Raw genomic sequence first — 22,067 nt, forward strand, 5'->3', positions numbered from 1 at the left:
TATGGGTGTATGATTAAGCTTTTTCCAGGAGCGGTTGTTCTCTCAGCTATCTGCACTGTAGATGGTATCTGCCAGCTCCCTGTTTTGATGTGGAAATGATGAGCTTGTTAAGCCTGGCCCATAAAATCGCCATGGAAAATTCTCTATTTCCTTCCAAACCTACTCAAGTTTTGCTGATGGGGTGCCAGGGCTGGGTAATAAATATGCAGGGTGACAGAATTTGCAGCTTTAAAAACAGATTCCCACTGATGTGGCACTCTAAAAGTTGTGGGGTTCAGGATCCCAGACTCGCTATCATCTGTCGTCCTGTCTCTACTTTTTTTTTTTTTTGGGCTCGGGGGGGGGGGCTCATCTTTCTATTCTGCCATCCTTTTAATCCCTCTTTCCCTCCTTCAAACAAAAGCATTATTCTAGCTTGAAGCAAAATCTACCTCCCACCAGAGCTGTTGTGGAAGCAGACAGTTATGCGTTCCTCCTAATATCAATTAAGCATACTCTGAATACAAATACTTTCACAGGAACATAATATCATGTGCAGATTATTAATTGGGCGTATGTAAATGAGCATGAGAAGCACACAAGTCACTAATCTCAGCTGTGTCAGTTGCTTGTCTGTAACTGTATTGTACATGTACACTGTACTGTGTAGTCTGTGTATTTTTGCAGATTTCCAGCTCGGATAAGATGTGCCTTTATGATGACCCGTACGCTGACGAGGATGTAGCTGAGGTTTGCCTCTTCTTCTGATACTGAAAGATATTCCACTTTGATAAATAAGAATATCATAAAGCATCACTTTTCGGTAGACATCTGTTTTAACCTAGATTATGACTTAATACTGCACTGGGCAGCTGCTGCTGAGTGTTTCTATACCTGCATGCTTGCTGCCCCAAGCATAAAGAGAAAACTAAATGTTTTAAGAACTAGATGTGCGCATTATGGCTGCCATTCACGTTAACATTCAAGCCACTTGCTCTGTGGCACTCAGGCAATGTCCCAGTGAGAATTTGAGATAAGACTGGCATGAATTTCTTGGTGCTGGTTTGAGTGTTGAGAGAAAGAAACAGAGCCCAGTCGGCGATGTGCTCTGGGGAACACACCGTACCAAACATAGTGTTCTGCAGAGCAGAAGATTGCTAGTGCAGTTTGCACAGGTATCACAGCCAAACAAGCCAATAAAAAGAGAGACTGGCATGCATGCACACGCACACTCGCACACACATAAGCCAAGAGGATCTAAATTTAACTAAGACTTGAACTGTCTTCAGAGACTTGGGATCATTACCGACGGAAAGTGAAAACAGCAACACAAAATTAGTCATCCTTTTATTCTTTCATCTTGCTCTTCTTTCTACTAAAGTGACCCAAACAAGACGGCAAGCAAACAGGAATATGAAAAAACAAAAAAAGCAGATTCACAGTCAGATCGAGTGGTGATAATGTGACATTCAGCTCAAAATGGGCTCTCGAATTATGCTCTCTCTTCAGGGCACAGGCTTCACCTTTCTCTTATCTACTCGATGTCGGATAACCTTTGTTTTGCAAGTAAATGAAATGCACTATTTGGAGTGAGACATTCCTCACTATTTTGGTAAAATACATAGTCAAAAAAAATAAGAAATTGTTAGCAATAGTGCATAGGGGTCAAAAGTTTGCAAGAATATGTTATGTTTGATGGCCACAGAGAGCAATCATGATGTCGTACTGAATGGCTGCAAATGTCGTTTAGGACGTGAGAGTAATTGAATGGCAAGTTTTATTATATGAACGTTGGGTAATTAACATACCTGACCTGAATAGTAACAACTTTATTATCTCACACTAATGATGAAATGAAGAATTTATAACACTTCTCTTTATATACTCCAGCCCATTTTTTTTTAAAGATGTCCTGCTCCCATTTTCAGCATCAGATTTTTTGGTCCTGTTCCTATGGCTTTAAACCATTTTCAGCCTGTCTCTCGTTGTAATATCAAAGATATTCACCCTGGCAAGGTTAATGAGGGATTAAGGCATTAAACTCCTTAAACCTATCGGCACTCACAAAAACAAGGGATAAGAATTTTGGAAACCCAATTATTCAGAAAATGATTATATTCAGGGAAGCACTGAAGCAAATAGAGCACTGCTTGTTGTGAGACACACACACACACACACACGCGCGCACACACACAATAACAAATACAGCGCAACTGTACCTGCACCAGATTCCAGCCCTCCAAGGACTCGGCAATGATGGAGGTCACAGAGGGGCAGACGCCTCCGAAGATCATCAGGTGTTTGGGACCATAGCAAATGGCATCAAAGAAGGCCCGCAGCCCCTTCGCATTGTCACACTGCAATGACAGAAGTGAGAGAGAAAGGAGGAAGGGGAGACAGAGGAGGAAGATGGAGAGAAGGAACAGAAAGAGAAATTAATTTCGTTTGGGAAAATTGGAATTCTGGAGGTATTGTGTGTTTGATCACAACGTGGCCTTTCAGTGGTGAGGATGACATTTTTGTAGAACTCGCAATGATGGAAATCAGACGTCACAGCTCCAGGCTGGTGTGGTATACTGTTAATCTGACATGAAGGAAATGTTGAATGATAATTCTCTCTGTAATTCCTATCGAGACCAGCAATTGGTGAGCAGATACTTTGTATTTCTAAAAGAGAAAAAAAAAATCTGTTGGCATGAGATGTAAATTGAGTAGTACAGCTACACATGATACTCTGTTCTGAGTCAGTGAGTGGATGAATCAATAACTGCAACAAAAAGGTATCACCCCCCCCCCAAAAAAAAAACAAACTGTCATGGCCACATGGTGATTATATCATGTGAAGTGGAGAAGTACAGAAAAGCAGATATGCAGCGGTATCTGCTTCCTCTGTACTGATTTCTAAAAACATTGGGACATTCAACTTGCTGTGTTCTCTGGGCACATGTTAACATAATTACAGGGCTCTGTGCATGTGCTTGAGTGTGCGCATGTGTGTGTTTTGAAGCCATGTGAAACAATGTAGCTCAAAGGCTGCAAACGCGATCCAGCACTCTGATCCAATGCTGCAGAATGCAGCCATTTCCCATCGCTATAGCAACCAGAGAAGAAGACTGAGAGAGAGGGAGAAAGAGAAAGACAGAGAGAGAGAGACAGCAAAAAAAAAAAAAAGAGGTGTAGGTTTCTATCGATTGCTACATGATCTGGCTAACTGGTTTTGCTGTGATTTCCTGATTTCAACAGTCTGTAACGATATTCCTTTCAGCGGTAAACACTTTCCCCCTCAGTATTATATTATTGCCACTCAATTCAGGATGTGTTCCTGTGTGCAGCTGATAGATAGATGATCCGACGGACTGAATGGCAGGTGGGCAGTGTGTGTGTGTGTGTCTTCTGACACAGTCCATCTCATCTGGAGAGTCATTTGACCTTGTTAGCCATCAGCTACCAACTGAATGAGATTTTCCACTGAACAAGAGCACAGCGAGCCCTCCGCACAGCAGATTGAAAAACTGAAGATCGAATGTAGAGAAATGAGATTCCTAACAGATATATATGGGACTGTATGTTGTGAGCTGTAACCACCTTTATTAAGTGTCTGGCAGGTGTCGTGGCTCCGGGGTTGACTTGAGTTTAAATCTCCTGCCCCTCTCTCTGTTCTCTCTTTTCTCTTAAGTTTACAGAACAGACGGCCTCCGCTCATTTGCATGTGGCATTCCAAACCGCTACAGCTATGTTTCGTTCACCTCTTCACAGTCAAACCATGTGCTAGGATTAAAAACAGCAGCCTCTTTTTTATAGGAAGGTTTTAGAAATTTTATTTAAAAATGAAAGCCCAATTATCGGTTTTCACATGCTTTTCCCTCGTGTGTGTGCTCGCAGAGAACAACGTATGCCAAACGGTCAAAAATAGATTGTGGATATGCCTCAGGTGAAATAAGAGGCAGAAGATGTGATTAGACACAGTGGGTATTCCTTATCCTGGCCACACAGATGAATGAAACTGCAGGCTATTAAAAATGATATCCTATTTGCATATTCTTATCATTCATTTCTCTCCAGCTGGCCATAAGAAGGTGGGCTGACATTGTAGGATTGTGACTCTCAAATGGTTACCATGCAACAAATAGGATATGTGGGCAGCTAAACTTGTCAACATGAGTACAATAGGGCTTAGTGATATTCTGGATTTAAGCTGATTTATTATGCAGGGTGACTATGCACTTGAGGTGGTAAAGAAGTGCCTCGGTCCTCTCTGACACCCCCCCCCCCCCCGTCCCGTCCCGTCCCGTCACAGCTAATAAAGCCAGTTACACACGACTGCATGAACATTAACAGTCACACAACCATCTAACCTCAGCTGATGATTTCAGCCATTTGATATTCAGGCATTGATAACTTACAATCAGCATCAAATACATGTCTGATGAATAAAATGTTGGAAATGTATACACTTACTGCAAGTATGGAAAGAACAATGATGCAAATTCCATTTTGCAAAGTAGTGCATTAATGTACCCAATGATTTAATGAAATCAGTACCATAGCTACAAATACTGCTGTTTTAAGAGGGATATTACACGTAACCAGAGAGCTTCTGTCACAAGCTGACTGTTAGCATTAGCTGAAGCTATTGTCTTAATGGTTATCAGTTCATTAAATTCCTATTTACTGCTGGAGGGGACGCACCTCATTAATCCCCGACTAACTCGGTTAACCTGACAGCAACATGGAAGATGTCTGACTCAGCCTGTTTCCACAATATCTGTGATGTATTCATTTGAGCTATGGCTTACCCATCTAACTTTTTCCTGTTTCTTTGCATTACTATTAGATCTGATTCTTTCACGAACTGATCCCAGATTTGAAAGCATTTCAATCGATCAAACTGGGAGAATCAGTGATTAGAAGATGGGCTCTCAAAGTGTGGAGTCCCTAGGGGGCACTAGAGAGCTGAGGGGGGGGGGGGGGAGGGATCAGGGGGATGCCGTTTCCCAGCAGGATATTTGAATGTTTTTTTATAGGAAATCAATAAAAATATGCATTAAGTAGAAGGTAAAACTATGAAAAAATATTTCTATTACTGACTTTATTGTGAGAGGGGGGAAGAATAGTGTTTTTAAAGAAGTAACTGTAATCAAAATGTAATTTTCAAAAATTGCATAAAATGAATAAAGACAAGGCTCTTTCTGTCAAAACCACAATCGCAACGCAAAGAGCATCACTGATTTCACTCCCTGTTTCTAACAGAAATGCCTCAAAATGGAAAAAAAAAAAAAAGTTGAAAGTGAAGAAAGTTTTGAAATTTGCTCTTCGGTCAACAGCTTAAACAATTGAGTCATTATCAAAATAATTGGCAGTTGTTTCTCTTTTGACAGATGACTTCATCAGGGTAATTACTTAGCCCCTCTTTCTCATTCATCCTCGGGAACTTTTGACAGGCACAGGAGCACATGATCTGTTGTGACTGCTCACACAGCCTTGACCGGTGTGTTGTCATGCCAACGGTGTGACTGTTCACACTTTGTGCACTCGATGAGGGAAGGATGCCATGGTGTGTGTTGTACCAACGGCTATATTTAGCCTCTCATTAGGTAGTACAACTGCTCCTACGTTAATCAGTGATTATTCAGCTATGAAGACGCTGTTGGAGTTGAAAGACAATGCAAGACAGAGGGCAGTGGAACAGTGGACTATAATAAGACACAAAGAGCAATGAGACACTGGGATGGGGGTGACAGAAAGAGGAGAAATGGGCGGTTGAATGGTGAAAGAGACGGGACTGAAGAAGTATTAGAATGATATTAGCCATACAGTAATAAAACCATGTCAACCTGTATTATAAAGCTACGCTTCATTATAACCCCACAATGGAGTAATTCATGACTGTGAGATTGATTCACTGGAGTGTAATTCTGAGCAGCTGCATGTTGCCCTGCAGGTCCTCCTACTGTCCAAAAAAGATGGGCAAGATATATCTTGATACATAATCTATGGGCATTTTGAATTTAAAATATTTAACTTATGCGATTTAACTTTTACTTCCAAAAAACAAGCTTCTTTCCTCCATTTCTCTTCCCCGTATGCTTGATTCAGTTATATCCTTATTCCACAGTTATGTATTTTTGAAGGATTACCAAGCAGGCTCTGAGAGGTTTAGGTACAGGCTGTATTTTACACCCGGTTCCACCGGAGAATTATGCTGTAAATAAGGCATACTCTGAAACAAATATCTCAGTCCTGAAAAACACAAATACGTTCTGAGGATAAACTGGTACAATGAGGAAGGCATAGCAGCACTTAACTCTGAGGCAGAGTTGCAAGAAATACTACAGCACTTTATTTCCCTCTCCTCCAGTCTGAAATCTAATTCCTGGCATTTGGAGGCCATTTGGAGCAGATCGATGAGGTTAACGCCCGTGGTAATCTGTTTGACTGCCTTGGGAGACAGCCAAGGGAGGTGCGTGTGGTTGTGGGGAGGGGGCTGATGGCGAAAGAACCTGGAAATGGAAACTGGAGGGAGGGATATAACTCTGTCTAATGTTAAAGATCCATAAACAGAAAATTTACTTCAAGTGACCACAAAGTCCAGTAGCCTGCGTCTTGCGAATATACGCTTGTTTTACTTCAATCTGTGGACAGTTAAAATATTACTGTACATCGTATTAGTGCTAATTGTGTATGAAGCATTTTGATGTCGGAGTAATTGATTGATATTGCCAGTTTTACTTTATTATCTACTGGCCTCTGCTTTTTACCACTTCATCCTGTGCAGGGTGGTGGGGCACTGGAACCAATGGGCGAGGGCAGGACAAACCCTGGGCAAGGCAGAGAGACAGACAACCACACACACTCGCATTCACACCTTGGGGATATTATCAGGATCACCAATTAACTAACCTCACGTGCATGTTTTTGGAATGCAGGAGGAAATTGGCGAAAACACACACACACACGCACGCACGCACGCACGCACGCACGCACGCACACACACACACACACACACACACACACACACACACACACACACACACACACACACACACACAACTCTAACCCTAACCCGGAATTCTCACAACCGTGACAATGTAACCAAACTCTTCACACAGGGTCAGCCATGTCTTAGTGGAGAAGTCAACAAAATTGGGCTTTTTAACCTGATTCTTGACATTTTACCACCCCTAGATACAAGCTGGCCCTGTTGAGCATGTCAATACACGTCCTGCATGCATACATGTGCGTGCATGTGTGAGATTGTGACAAGAACAAGAGCTGATCAGAGCACAAGGCTGAAGCTAACCATGATGAAATGCCTTGTTAACGCTGCAAACGGAGGCAGCTGCACCTGTCTCTCAGCTAATGGCAAATTACTGCACCCAAATCAGCAACCTGAGGCCCAGTATTGCACAAACACATACATGTGAGAGAGATATAGGAAAACAACAGGGAGGAAATAACCTTGAGTGTCAAAAGTGATATTCCATGCTCACACTCTCCATTTAGTCCTGATAAAGCCAACAGCACAGGTGATTAGGAAGAACAAAATCCATGAATCCTCCCACAGAGTATATATCTTCATGAGTTAAGAGGTGATAAACGCGCACTGTTGACGTCAATAAAATAATGCAATATCCACGTCTTTGCCACGTCTATTTTATATCTTAAGCTTATATGATCACAATGTCCATCTATCCATCTTTCTCCTATGCTACTTTATCCATTTTAAGGTCGTCGGCTGCTGGAGTTGATCCCAGTTGAGCACGGGTTGCCACTCTTTATGACTGTCTCCCTCTCTGTAGTTACCGTGTGATGGACTGTCAGCTTGTTCAATCACATTCACACATATTGAATGGAAATTTCTTTCAAGAGACCAGGAATTTCCTCTCTAATTCAAATGAATACTGAATTACTGTAGAGCATATTCTAAAGAAGCAGCAAAACAATTGTCCTGCCCTCCTGCATCATACTTTCCCAATGATTTCAGTCTTTGAGCACCAAATATATTGACAGACTGGATGACTACTACATGCACTCCTCACTGAACAACTTTCACTTCCTCAAGCCAGGAGAGGAAATGTGAGCCATGCTGAATCCAGTGATTGCTAAAACATATGCTTGGCATTATAAAGCCCTATAGAGTTAGCAGAGAGCAGCCAATAGGTCAGATCTAAAGAAGATTATCCATTTCCCCATGTACAAACCCATTTAATCCTCTAAACTCTGCCATGGCTGTCAATACCAGCTACTGTTGGACGAGGAGGAAGAACCAGAAAGTCTGTTGTGTATGCGACTGAGTCTGCAGCAGCTGAGTAAAGTTTTGAAAGTTCGGCGGAATTACAATGATTCTATATTGTCATCAACTTGTGAACTGTTCGCTGTGGTCATTCGTGTCTCGTAAGAGGTCAACACCCCACTACAGTTCACATCAATATCAACAGACTCGTCTCACCTGGTATCATAGACCATAGTTGCTCGACCTATTTGTTCTCCATCAATGAGTGTGCGTGCAATTGAGAGCTCCACCGGGGTGTAACATACCACCCACCTTTCTTTTTCTAAATGACCAGGAAGACATGGCTGACAGGTAATTCACAATCTTAAGGAAACAGTGGGAAAGCAATAGCCAAACCTTTCAGTGACATGCTTGGATAAGAGCAACAACGAGGAGAGAATGAAAGCAGGATGAGGAGAGACGGAGGTTGAGTTACGGATGCTGCCAGCATCAAGACTGCTTGTGGTAACATTTAAACAGTCGGCCCAAGAGTATCTGAGCAGAGTACACACATTGACTGAGTGAGAGTGGATGAAGTAAAATTGAGAGCAGGATGGGGTGACTGAGTTGGTTTTTTTTTTCAATCTGTTCCCCTCACATTGCATGCTTGCAACAGAGAGAAACGCCGAGGAACCCACTACTTGTCTGGGGAGAGACTGGCCTTTAAAATCCTCTGCGACAGACTGACTGGGCTGTTCAGGCTGATGGCTGTTTGCCCTCCATCTCCTCTCTCTGTGCAGTCTGGCTCTTGTTGTTGCACTCAATCTATCTCTCGCTTTCTGGAGAGCTCAGATGGCGACCAGGATAACCATGATGGCACGTTGGAAGCCTCTTCGGTGGTGACAAGTCCCTTTCGCTCTTTTTCACTTTCTGTCACTCCCACACACAATATTCTCCCCCTGTGCTCATGCTTATTCTCAAACGCACAAATTCAGTTGAAAAATTATCGTCCTTGCGCAAACTGCATGCCAAATCACAGTCTTTGACAGATATACAAACAACAGCACACACGTTGGCCCTCTCACGAATTAGAGATAAGCTCAAATTGGCCAGTGGTACAAAAATCACAGCAAGCACATTGCACCTTTATTAGCAATCTGTGCGGTGCAGAAAGCAGACGCTGTGTTAAGCCTATTACAGGTTGTTGTGCTTTTGACAAGGCCTGACAACAGCTGGAACATGTTGTGCTTCCCAGGGAGACCAACGGACCAAAGTTAAATCCTGCTGAAATGATGGGTCCCGGAGGAAACATCAAATGGAGAGCAGAGGAGAGGAGAGGAGAGGAGAGGAGAGGAGAGGAGAGGAGAGGAGAGGAGAGGAGAGGAGAGATGGGGCAATAATTGTGCTGATTAATCTATTCTTGCATATTTTTTTAAAATAGCTTTTCTTAGCGTGTGGCATGTACATCTGCCATCCAGTAAGAGAAAAAGATGAGGGAAGAAGAAATGAGGGAATATGGGGCTGAGAGTGGAAGAAAAGAGAGGGATGAAGTCCATTATGGAGTCAATAGTTTTGAGGTCCCAGGAGTCATTCACTTCCTCCAATGGATGAAATCAGCAAAAGCGGACAGGAAAAAAAGGCAGCAGGTGGACACAAAAAGAGTGGTTCTGCTTAATAATACAGTAGAAAATGAGGGCTGCGTTTGATAAAGAGCCACTTTGATTGATATGCAGGCATCCAAGGTTATAGCAGAGAGAGTCTGAGGCATTTCAACAAGTTTGTTCGTAGTTCTTTCACAGTCTTTTTATTTGGGGAAATTGCCGCGTGTGCTGCTACAAAATGCATTTTGGTCGATTTTGACTCAAGGCATTCCTCATATAATTTCTTCCTTTGTTTTATCACTGACAGCACGACCCAAAATGAACTCAAAATGAAAAATTGCTACCCTTCAAGATACTATTTAGATTATGTTTGAGTACTGCTCAGCTGAAGCGGCCTATAAACTGAATAAGAAGAGAGCTCATAAAATCTTTCATATATTTTGTTTCAGTCGGGTACATTAAAGCTTTATGGACGACAACTGTGTAAAGAGCTTAAATTCAGTCCAATCCAAATATCTCAACCTCTCAATCTGTTTTGAAAAGAAAAATCTTCCAGCATAGACATACAAGTCTGGTTGGAGATCACTCCATTTAAAAGTCTCTGACTTAGAGTTTTATGAGGACCTTATATATGTCTCATAATACCATCTACAAAGGTTTAAACCATCACACACATTCAGGCTTGAAGTAGGAAAAAAAGGGTGAACCCCCATTTTAAAATATGCACAAACTAACTTCATGGTTTGCATTAATTTAGTTGCCAAAAAAAAAGCATAAAAGACTGATTTCAGTGTGTGTGTGTGTGTGTGTGTGTGTGTGTGTGTGTGTGTGTGTGTAGTTTGAGATGGTGTGTGGCAGATTAACCATGGTTTATACTTGTAACGTACATGTCCCTTAATGCCCACCAATGCCCCAAATGCTAAGTTCATTCTAAAATTCTTGGTCAACCTCAGTGATGATGAACATGTTATCTTCCATGTAAACTGTAATAATGCCAATGACAAACCCTGGTAGGAGTTCTTCCGCAATCTACTGACACAAGGAAGCACACAAAAATCAAATTAACTTTAAAATAGGATGAGGTATGCTGTCTTTTGTGGATATCGTTCATCAACAGCTGGGAAATAACAACAAGGCTAAAATACACAAATATTAAGCACACTTTCCAAATACACCCCACAACCCAACATGACCTGCTGATTTATTTCTCTCAGATTTGACAAAACTACTAAAATCTGTACGCTAAACAGTAAACAGATTTCCCTTACAGGGTACTTTTTCAACTCTTTAGCAATCTGAAAATGCAATCTCACCCAAGGACACTTGGGTGATATGAACAGCCAAGAGGCACAAAACTGCCAACCTTGGGAGATTGCAGAACAATACGGACAAGCACTTAAGCACCGGGCGACCCAGAGACGATAATTACCATCTACCACTGTGGTAGATGGTAATGAGGGGGTAACAGTTGGCTTGACACTTGAAAAACTTTGTGGACTATCTTATGCCCGGTGCAAAAGGCCACACTGGAGAGATTTCATCCCAATAAAGCTGGATTGAACAGTTGGTAGACCTACATACAACTAGGAAACCCCTGGGCATGTTGCTCTTCAAATGATGTTAGAATATATTGGTGGTACTGTACTACTTGTACCATGGCATGGAAACCAGCTTCTAAGTCAATGATGCCAGCTGTTCTTACTAATTTTAGGTGATTGACAAAATAATCCAAGCAGCCCAGAATTCAGTATATTACATAATCCAAGCAGCCCAGAACTCAGTATATTACATAACAGGTTTTTTTCAAAATAAAACAGTTATGTTTTATGTTCACAACAGTTTCTATTTCCTCAGTTTTTTTTCCAGGTCCTGCAGCTGATTCTAAGTCTTGTTCTCTGAAGTGGGGCAGGGGTAGATTTTTTTTGCGTAAGGCAGCTATATTTATTCATAAAAATCATACGCGGAACATGGGTCAGAATCAAGCTGTTGGCGTTGTCAGGCTTGCAACAATTATGACCGCCATCTCACAGAACGAGCATATCCAAATATAAAATACTTTATATTAAGGATTTTTGCACAGTAAGTGGTGCTTTACAATTAACAATGTTTGCTGATGTTTGCGGAAACCTTAAGGAATTGTTGAAAACAATAGAAATAGAATTGAATAAGTTAAATACATGGTTTGCTTTAAATAAGTTATCATTAAATCCAAGTAAAACAAAATTTATGTTGTTCGGTGGGAAAAGGGCTGGTGCTGAAGTAAATCTGTGTTTAAATATTGTTGAATGAAAGGGTTTATGAAACTCCATTTTTAGGAGTAATAATAGATGACAAACTTTTTTAGAAGCCTCACATAGAACACGTAAAACGAAAATTGTCGAAGTCTATTTCTGTTCTTTAAAATCTAGAGACTTACTGAATAATAAATGTCTACATGTATTGTACTGTTCGCTTGTGCTGCCTTATACGACATACTGTGTAGGAAATATGGGGAAAGACATATAAAACTAACTTGGATCCAATAATCAAATTGCAGAAAAGAGCGATTAGGATCATAAATAGAGCTGGATAATGGGATTCCACAAATCAACTTTTCATACAATTATCCACATTAAAATTCCTGGATATTATATATTTAAAAACATTACAAATGATGTTCCGTGTGTTGAATAATAGCATTCCAGATGGTATTCAAAAGTAATTTATTTTCAAAGAAAGGCAATTTATAATTTAAGGGAGGTGTTAATGTTTGAAACCTGTAAAGTAAGAACAAATGTTAAATATAGATGTGTGTCAGTTTTGGGAGTGAGATTATGGAATGGACTTAATGATGAGCTGAAAAGGCGTAATTCTCTGTGTGTTTTCAAAAAGAGTTTAAGATAATGAAAGGTTATGATGTGAATTGTTAATTTGATATTAACTTATTCTTCGAAAAGTTATTTCTAACTTAAACTGTCATTTACTTCTGTATTGGATTATTGGTTTTACTTTGTAATCCTTTGATGGTACAGGATTGGCAAAATAAGCCGCAGGCTTCAGCCGATGCCTTTTTCGGTTGCTGGACAGTTGATTGTTTTGTAACGAGGTTCTTGTTTGCTGCTTAGTATAAATGCAACTGAAATAAACTAAACTAAAAATAAAAACGGGGGACTTGAACACGTCTGAATACATGACTCATATATATTGTGTGACTTTACATTTTGACATGATATTTTCAATCATTCGTGACACGTAGCCTACAATTGTAGTAGATCTGTACCTCAGATCTTATAGAACATCATTTGTTTGGAGGGGGATTTTTAAAATAAAACCATACAAGTCATGGACATATGTGTTCAGATAATGGCAGTTGCACCTTCTATTATTGTCCTATAGGTGATTTAAGGATATATATCAAATACAACATGAGAGAGATTTTGTCACGAACATTTCTTTAGGCAATAAAAAGTGAGGCGGTAGCAGGTGGCTCATCAATCTTCAAGTTTGGAGGACCATCAATTGAATAGTTTTGAAAGAAAAATGTAGTTTCGATACTGGGCTCACACACACTGGAAGCTGATCTATTACCGGGACGCACTGAGGTCTGCTTCTCAAGGAAAACAACACAAACCATCCATTTGGCACGTTCACATTCATGCATATGGAATATCAGATGCGTGTTCCAGATCACATAGAATACTGTGGAGAGTCCATGCCAATAGGTTAATTTACAACATGCAATGTAATTTACAGCATCTGAACATCTTTACATTATTTATCATTGTGTCCATCTTTGATATGTGGAAGAGGAATCATTTAAAGTAGATCATTCATGAGTAGAAAGGGTGTAATGCATGGAAAACTCATTTGAATACACATTTCTATGCATGGTGTCACTCATTGTGTTATTCTTATTTGAGCACCTGCCAAACATATGCAAACTGAATCGCAATCTCTTTGTGTGCATCTAATTTAGCAGGTTTTATACAGGATCAGCGCCTTAGTCCTGATGGCCGAAGTTCGGGTAATATAGAACTACAAATATAGAACTGCAAGTTTGTGCGTGTGTGTGCGTGTGTGTACTGTGCCGACTAAGACGGAGTCCTCCTCGGGCTGTCCCTCGCTCCAGCCTCTCGGGATTCTTCTGTCCACACACATCAATCTTGTTACAGCAGAACTTTGCCTCCCAGGAATCATGGCCGGGTCACAGTCTGGATTTAGGACCCCTCTTTCATTCTCTAAACCTTTTCTTTCTAAGCGTGGCTTTCTTCACTTTTCCATCATCACTCCCTGCCTCCTTTCCATTCTAGCCCTCTCACACTCGTGCCGCTCTGTCTCGAGGTTACTAGCACCTCTCCTCTTCTCTCTGCACCTGCAGCTCTCTTCTCCACTATCACTTCCAACCACTCATTCATCACCTCGCTCTCTCTCCTCTCGTCTTCAGGCAGTTCAAAGTTCTAAGGAGTCATGGCTGTAAGCACTGCGTCATTAACACGTCTTCAGTGAATGTTAACGTTGCAGTTTTCTGCTCAATCCAATTACTTTCTTAGTTAATCACCGCACCATAATTTTTCTGAAGATGCTTCACAAGGAGGTACAGACATAATGTGGAGAGCTGATTAAATAGTTGGTGACATGAAAGCACAGGGGACTCTGTTTTAGCTGTTAAAGGTAATGATGAATGACGTACACTTGAAAAGAAGTCAGAGTTGTAAGTTGTATCAGGCAGCATCAGTGCTACTTAAACAAAAAGAAGAAATAATTCATGTGTTGGTACTTTTGCACTCGTAAGGTATTTTTCAGACATCTTGAATTTACTGTTTATTTTACTCCGTCTCACATTTTCTTTGGCATCACCAAAAGACAAAAACCATACAAGCCTTTAGCATATCCCCATGTGTAGTTAGTGCACAGAAGACATTAAAAGATCTAAGTCTAAGAAGAACTAACATTTAAGGGAGAGTTGGCCACAGAGAAAAAGAGCCGCTGATGACAGAGCAAATCCAGTGATATTCCCAATCCATGGCCATTTTTAACTGAGATGTTTTGAAGTTCTTTTCAAATGGACAGAAGCATTCAGTGTGCTTATTTACCAGTCTTCACATTTTTTAGTCGCACATGGAGAACCCCTACTCCAACCAGTTTCTTCATCCCCGCCCGCTACCCGAGCCAGGGTCTGAATCTCCACCCCCTGCCTGAACCAAGGTCTGAGCCCTTCCCCCGATCTGTCTGTCTTATCCTTTCTCTCCTCTATCCTCTCACCCCAACCAGAATAGCAGACTGCCGCCACCTCTGAGCTCGGTTCTGCAAAGGTTTCTTCCTGTTCGAGGGAGTTTTTCCTTTCCACCGTCGCTTATGCTTGCTCATGTGGATTTGTTGGGTTTCTCTTTGTAAAAAGCACCTAAAAATGACTATGTTGTGTTTGGTGCTATATGAATAAAGTTGAATTGAATTGAATTAATCATGGCGAGGAACGTCAAATGCTCCCGAAAAAGTACACATGCTTTTTATGTGAAAAATATACCCAGTTTGGTGACATCAGGTGTTTCGTTTTTCTATAGCCCAGTAATCAGCTTAACTTTCCAAGCTGCTTCTTTGAATGTTTTTCATTTATTCGAATCATTACTATGCCAGCAGCATAAATGCACCCTGTGCCACACACACACACACACACACACACACACACACACACACACACACACACACACACACACACACACACACACACACACACACACACACACACACACACACACACACACACACACACACACACACACAGAGTGCACCGTGAGATTCATCAACTAGGGCATATTTAACCAGCCTTGGGGCCATGCCAGCAATGTCCACAAACAATCATCAATCATGAGTAGCAGATGGACACACTTACATACACACACAAAAGCACACACACACCATCCAACCAGGTGGTCAACTCTTGTCTCACAATAGCTCATTTCCGGCACAAATAAACACTCCACTTGAAGGCACTGGCTGTGAGTTCCTGTCGCCTCTAATGAATCGCTTATTGACCGGCTTGTATTGAGGTGACTGGAAAGCCCACTGGAGCCCCGACCAGTTTCTCTCACCCCACAGGGTGACAGTAAAGCAGGAATGTGACAGCTCTTGCAGTTGGACAACACCGTCTTGTTCGAGAAAACTGACATACAATACTGTGTTTCCATAGCTACTGAGAAAAAGAGAGTAAAGAGGTGATGAAGAGAGGGAGGGAGACAAGGGGCTGGACGTCAAAGGAAAATTAATTTGTGTACAAGGCCATGTCGCAAGGAAAATTGCAATTTTTTTTTTCCCCCTTCGGTGGGGACAGAGGAGACGCCGGTGTTAGTCCAGTGCTTGGGCAGGAGTCTGTGTTTGCACGTGTCAAAAGCCAGCCAGATGCCACCTCATTGTGGGAAGAGATGTTACAAATTATTGAACGGCTTAAATTAAGACGCAGCGCAGAGAGCAGTTAATGCAGAATATTACAAAGAGCAGGGCAAAATGAAACACTGATGAATTTAGTGTGTGTGTGTGTGTGTGTGTGTGTGTGTGTGTGTGTGTGTGTGTGTGTGTGTGTGTGTGTGTGTGTGTGTGTGTGTGTGTGTGTGTGTGTGTGTGTGTGTGTGTGTGTGTGTGTGTGTGTGTGTGTCACATGCCACGTTCACAACCACCAGAGGCAGAAACAATAAATTAATAAATAGATAAATAAATGAAATGCACAAAAGCACACTTTTCCTGCATCGCTCTGACAAACACACAGGCCGAGGGTGAGAGAAAGATTTTTCTCTTTTTGTGGCATGACGAGTCGTCTGAATTCCACGGATCTCTAAGTAGGTCATGCAGCCTTTTCAGAGTTCCACTCCTCCCCACGCTGCATCAAAAATGCATAAATCCCTGCACATTCTCGCTGCGAGCAGCTTCCCAGGCTGGCTAAAGCACATCTTTAGTGATTCTAATCCTATCAAAGGTGGTTCTGCTGCTATGTAAACACAACATGGGATAAAAATGCAATCTCTGGCAGTTACATTCATGACAGCTCCATATTTTGGGGTTATTTTTTTTTTTAATGAAGTTATGATGCTGCTTCCACTTAGTTAATAGGCACTGGTGTTGATGGCGTGGGTTTGGCTCAGGCACAGTTAACGTAATACATGATCGCGCCTTTTCCGTTTATACCAACACATGTCAGGCTGGTTTGTGATATTATCGCTCCACTGTCAGATTAGGTGAATCAGTTGAATGGTAAAGTTCTAAAGTGAATGCAGCAGCGATAAGCGCCAGCATGTCTCCCAACAATGAAGAAGCAATCATTAGATGTTACCTTCACGGAGAAGAAATGTTTTGACTGTTGTTCACAGGGCTTTTCGCGAAAACTGTGCTGTTGTATTATTTGATATTTAGATTAGTTAAATTTTAAATAATTAAAAAGAAAAAAAAAGTCGCATTTCGGTATGTCACATCCAAGATAGAAATGAATGAAGCTGATCCTTGCTGGACAGCCACTCTCTCTCACTCTGGGGTTTGAGTTCATCCATAGATTAATAATTGAGTAGATCACAATAATAGTCTTCCTCTGTTACATGTCAAACTCTGACCACTGACACACTCGTGGGACCACAAACGACAGTCGTCACCATTGACTCCTTGCCGCTGCATCGCCTACCACGGCCATCCCCTGTGACTGTGAGTGGGTTGGACCTGTGTGTATGCCTGAATAATTTAAAACATCCCAAACTAACTATTGCAAATTGCAAGTCCAAAAACGACACAAACAGGAGCTCTAAATGCATAGCTTCAGAATGAGTTGAGACCGATTGATGTATTCACTTTATTATTAATTGTTATAAATGTCTTTGTAGCTTGCCCACTGAAATGTTAAATTCAGGCATTGTAATTTGTTTCTTACCTTTTCTTTCCTTGTGGTTTACTGGTTGGCTCATGGTTAAGACATTCTGTCTCATGTAATGTCATTGCCTTATCACCTCAAACCCGATCAAATCAAAGCAATGTGTGAAATACAAATCTTCTGTTTGCTTTCTATCTGAAGTTCTCTGAAGAATGTACTTTCTTTTAAACCCTCAATCTCAATCTCTCAATCTGCCCTTGGAGCAACAAAATTCAAAGGCAAAAACCCGTTGTACTGCTTTCCTCTGGGGATGCATACCGGTCAAGATGTCGCCTTGAAAAATGAATGAAGATTACAAATACTGTCAATGAGAATAAGCAATAAGAGTGAGCCTGGAAGATAGACATAGAGATAACAATAAACCCTACCACATAAATAAATTAGCTTGTCTTCGCCAACATCGTTTTTTTCATCTGAAAAAAGCTAAGAAACTGGAAAGTTTGTATGAAAGTGTTTCTGAGGGGAAGAGCAGTAATAAAGATGATTGTAGCTGGGGTGCTGTGATGCCTTTACAGTAAACATTTAGCAGAAGTTATAACGACAGTAGTTAAAATATAATTTCTATATCTGTTCATTTGGATTATTTTTCAAGACTTGAAGTAGATTCATTATTGGGGACACCACCCCCTACAATCTTAAAGTTCCTTTTTACCGTTCTTTATTATCAATATTCTATATTATTTGAAGTCTATCAGCAGCAACACAATTAACACAGCTGAGCTTGTGTTGCAAGACTATACTGTTTGAGTCAAAGTGGTTCAAAACAAAACTTTGGATGCTTAAAGCTATTTATGTTTTGCGGAGCCCAGTGGACATTAAAATGGGGTCTGAGGGCTCCTGGTTTGTAGGTTTGTGAAATCGTATGCATATTTAACACCAACGTCACAGCCGGCCACACATGTGATGTGCTCTGTGAAGAAAATGTAACTATTTATATCTAACATATATAAACCAATCAAACACAAAAGTATCAGTGCTTGTTTCTCACGTCACACACAAAAAGCCAATGGCCTCAATACAAAAGCAAGAACACGGGCTGTTTCAATAAGAAACCGCTGACCTCACTTTCACTGAAATCAAAATTTTTGCGAATGAAAAGATATCAGTTAATCAGTCTGTTGTTGTTTTTTTGTCTGTGGTAAATGTATCTTGACTTTGAATGTCCTTGTCTCTTGAGCTTAATGTGAACCACAGGAAATTTTATTTCTAAATCAGCATCACTGAATTCATTCACTTCTGAAAAAAAAAAAAAAAAAACCTTTTAAGATGTACAACAGTTATAGACAACAGTTTATCGAGTCAGCATACAAGTTATGTGTTAGTTTGCGTGTAGGGTTGCAAAGTTCGTTCTGGTACTATGTTACAGTGAAAGAAATATGCCAGATTAGGATTGTTTTGGGAATTGTACAATGACCCGTGTGGATTCCTCCGTCTCATACACACTTGTCATCTTTTCACTGTCACCTCGCCCCAGTGGCTTGCTGTGTGGGATAAAGACATTCTTTTTCTGATTGGATGTAGTTTCACTATAACAGCACAGGGTGATGTGAGTCACTGCGAGAAGTGGAGATGTATGTTGCGATACAGAGATCCCGTATCAGGAATATGTCGCGCAACGTGTCAAAGGGACAGAATGTATAACAACTGAGTCATTATTCAGCTCAGTTTAGTTTTATTGACATCGCGCCAATCACAACACAGTCACTTCTAGGGATTTAACAATATAATAACAAAGACGGGAAAAAAGATAGGTATTGGTGAATAACAAATCATTGATTTCAGTCATTTTAAAGACAAGCAACCGGACATGGAAAGCTCTACCAAAGCCTATTTTAGGAAGTTTGACTGAAAGTCATTTGATGAAAATGTGTTGAAGGTCAAAAACAGTATCAGTTGCTACTGTATGTCTTTGCATTCAGCCCTTGCCACAGGTATCAGCAACAGATCAGTAAACGTCCTCAAATTGTGGATCAAAAGGAAAGTGGTGCAATATGACAAAAACTTCCTGACCAAAGGAAGGTGAATGAGGGAACCTTGCCGATAAGGTGCATTCATAACCACAGGATGAAACTGTCCTAGTTATTGTTTTAATGAATGAGTGTCAATCTGTTGGGAAAAGTCTTCTCACTCTCCTCGGACACTTTTGATGTATAATATCTGGTAATAAATTAAATAAAATCTCAGTCTTCAAGCGTAGTCTCTGAAGCTCATTCCATAATACTAATTTGTCTCCAATACAGTTCAATAACCGTGTGTTTTAATGGAATAAGTAATAGTTTTACCCTACACTTTTTGTATCTTCTCAAAAATTAAGATAATATTAAGCTACTTGGAAAAGGGATTCCGCAACAACCCCGGAATCCCACTGCATACTACTGACACCACTGATTTAATTTGATATTATAGCACAGCACTTGGCAGAGTATCACCCTGAAAAAGAAGCCACAGACTAGTATCACAATATGCTCCTGCAAGCCCAAAACACAGTGAAGCCCTATCAGAACCTATTTCCATCTCAAGAATAAGCCAGGGAGGTAAAGTCTAAGTCGGAGGGTGTTTTGGCCTGCAGGGGAAAGGATAGGCGTCTTCTTCAGTTTGAATCTCCCAAACTTTCACAGCACAGGCAGCTGAGTTTAATGAGTGTTGTTGAGCTCTTGGTAAGCACGAGCAACCAGGCAGTTACAAAACTCTCCTTCGCCTCTTTAGCTTCTCTCTTGACTCTGCAATGCCCAGTGGCTTATTATTCTTCCCAGTGAACCAACAACCCCTCACATGCAACGTGTCGTACAAAGACCAAGGAGCAACATTGAAATAACGACACCTCCAGGGCTCAAACACAGAGCTCCTCTTCCCTTTTGTGCTCCCTACCTCATACTCTGTGTATTTCCCTTTGTTTACATATGTGTTCCTGTTGTACGACTGTTTGCTCAAGTGAGAGAGTCCGGAGATCTTCAACAGCAAGTGCCCAAGGGTTCACACCTAATTGCCCCCCAACACAAGTAGGCCAAAGCAGTTCATCTCAAATTGACGAAACAAAAGACAAACACAAGGAGGAAGTGTGCCGCCGCGGGCGGGGAGGTTCTTATATTTCCATTTAATCCTCAGACGGCTTCAATCTACTATTTAAAGATGTGTTTAAAAGCCTCAAGCATCTGTAATAAGTCTAAGTGGCATGCCATATAAATAGTTGCTATATGGAGTGGCTAAGCAGGAGCAACCATTATGAGGCAAAAAAAAAGGATACTCATAAGTGGAAGGTAAATAGAGAAAAGGAAAGAAGATAAGATAAATATATAAAAATAAAAACAACCCTGCTTAAAACTCTTTCTGCCTACCTGCCCACCTGATTGCCTGTGTGTGTGTGGCTGTGTACATTTGTGTGTGTTCCCCTCTCCGACTCGCAGTAATGAATAAAATAACAGTGGAGGAAGATGAACTACTTCCTCTGTGAACTCATCAGGCAGACATTGGCATGCATTGCTGCTTCCAAGATGGCTGCACCTCTGCACCTTCTCTTTGTGGATACTGTCTGTTGCAGATAGCATGAGGGAAGCACATTGCAGGTAAGAATGTGGGAGAGTATTTTTATGCAGTCTGAAGATGTCTATAACTTATTTTTTTCCCTGACAAATGGCTGTTGCATGGAAAATAAATCTGCTCTGCTTGAACACCCCCACCCCACCTCCCCCCGCCCCGCCCCGCCAAAAATAAAAAACAGTTACTTTGAAAAGTAGTCCACAAATAATTGTTCTTGTGATATTTCCCAATGGGAATGGCTCTTTCGAGTCAGTGAAGAAGATATTAAAGTTCTGCCTACTGATCCAATCCAATCAAATTAAGAACTCAGGTTTCTGTTATATTTGCTGTGCTACTATGCCGAAAAGCTGTTTTGCAAAGCAGAGTGAATGCAACAAAAACCAACAGATCGCGGGGTGGAAAAAAAACAAACAAAAAAAAAAAAGCATCCGTGCTCCTGCGAAAACAACAGTCGCTTAGGTGTGACGATAAATGTGGACAGCTGTGATAGAGGCAAAGGAGTGTGACTCTGGAGATTCTTCTTTCATGTGTTTGATGTGTCTCCATGAGGATGGCGGTGTCCCCGGGGGGGGCAGGGCAGGCCAGAAGGCCTTTGATGAGGCACCTCCGCTGGCTGTGATCGGCTAAAACTGCTCCCCTCTCATTCACACCTGCCCCTGGAGAGGAGGCTAGGACTCTGATAGCGGAATGGATTTGTTGAATAATACAGGGATTCACTCTTATTCTTCCAGTGGTTGAGTCTCGATGCTGTGTTGCAAGAATACTTGCAGAATTAGATTTTACAGTAAAAATAAAAAATTTTCTCTTCCAACTGAAAACTTGATGCATTTTTTGAAACTGAGAAAACAAAGAC

The 22,067-nt window shown here is 41.1% G+C and overlaps 1 protein-coding gene across 1 annotated transcript in view; it reads right to left on the reverse strand.

Moving 5' to 3' along the window:
* The window catches only part of gabbr2 (gamma-aminobutyric acid (GABA) B receptor, 2), a 197,413-nt gene that overhangs the window by 141,846 nt on the left and 33,500 nt on the right, over positions 1–22,067 (reverse strand). Inside the window, exon 2 of the mRNA XM_080485290.1 lies at positions 2,199–2,336. Within this exon, the coding sequence (XP_080341416.1) occupies positions 2,199–2,336 (138 nt within the window). The remainder of the gene's footprint in view (positions 1–2,198; positions 2,337–22,067) is intronic.

Source organism: Lipophrys pholis, assembly GCF_963383615.2.
Source record: "Lipophrys pholis genome assembly, chromosome: 17".
NCBI lineage: Eukaryota > Metazoa > Chordata > Actinopteri > Blenniiformes > Blenniidae > Lipophrys > Lipophrys pholis.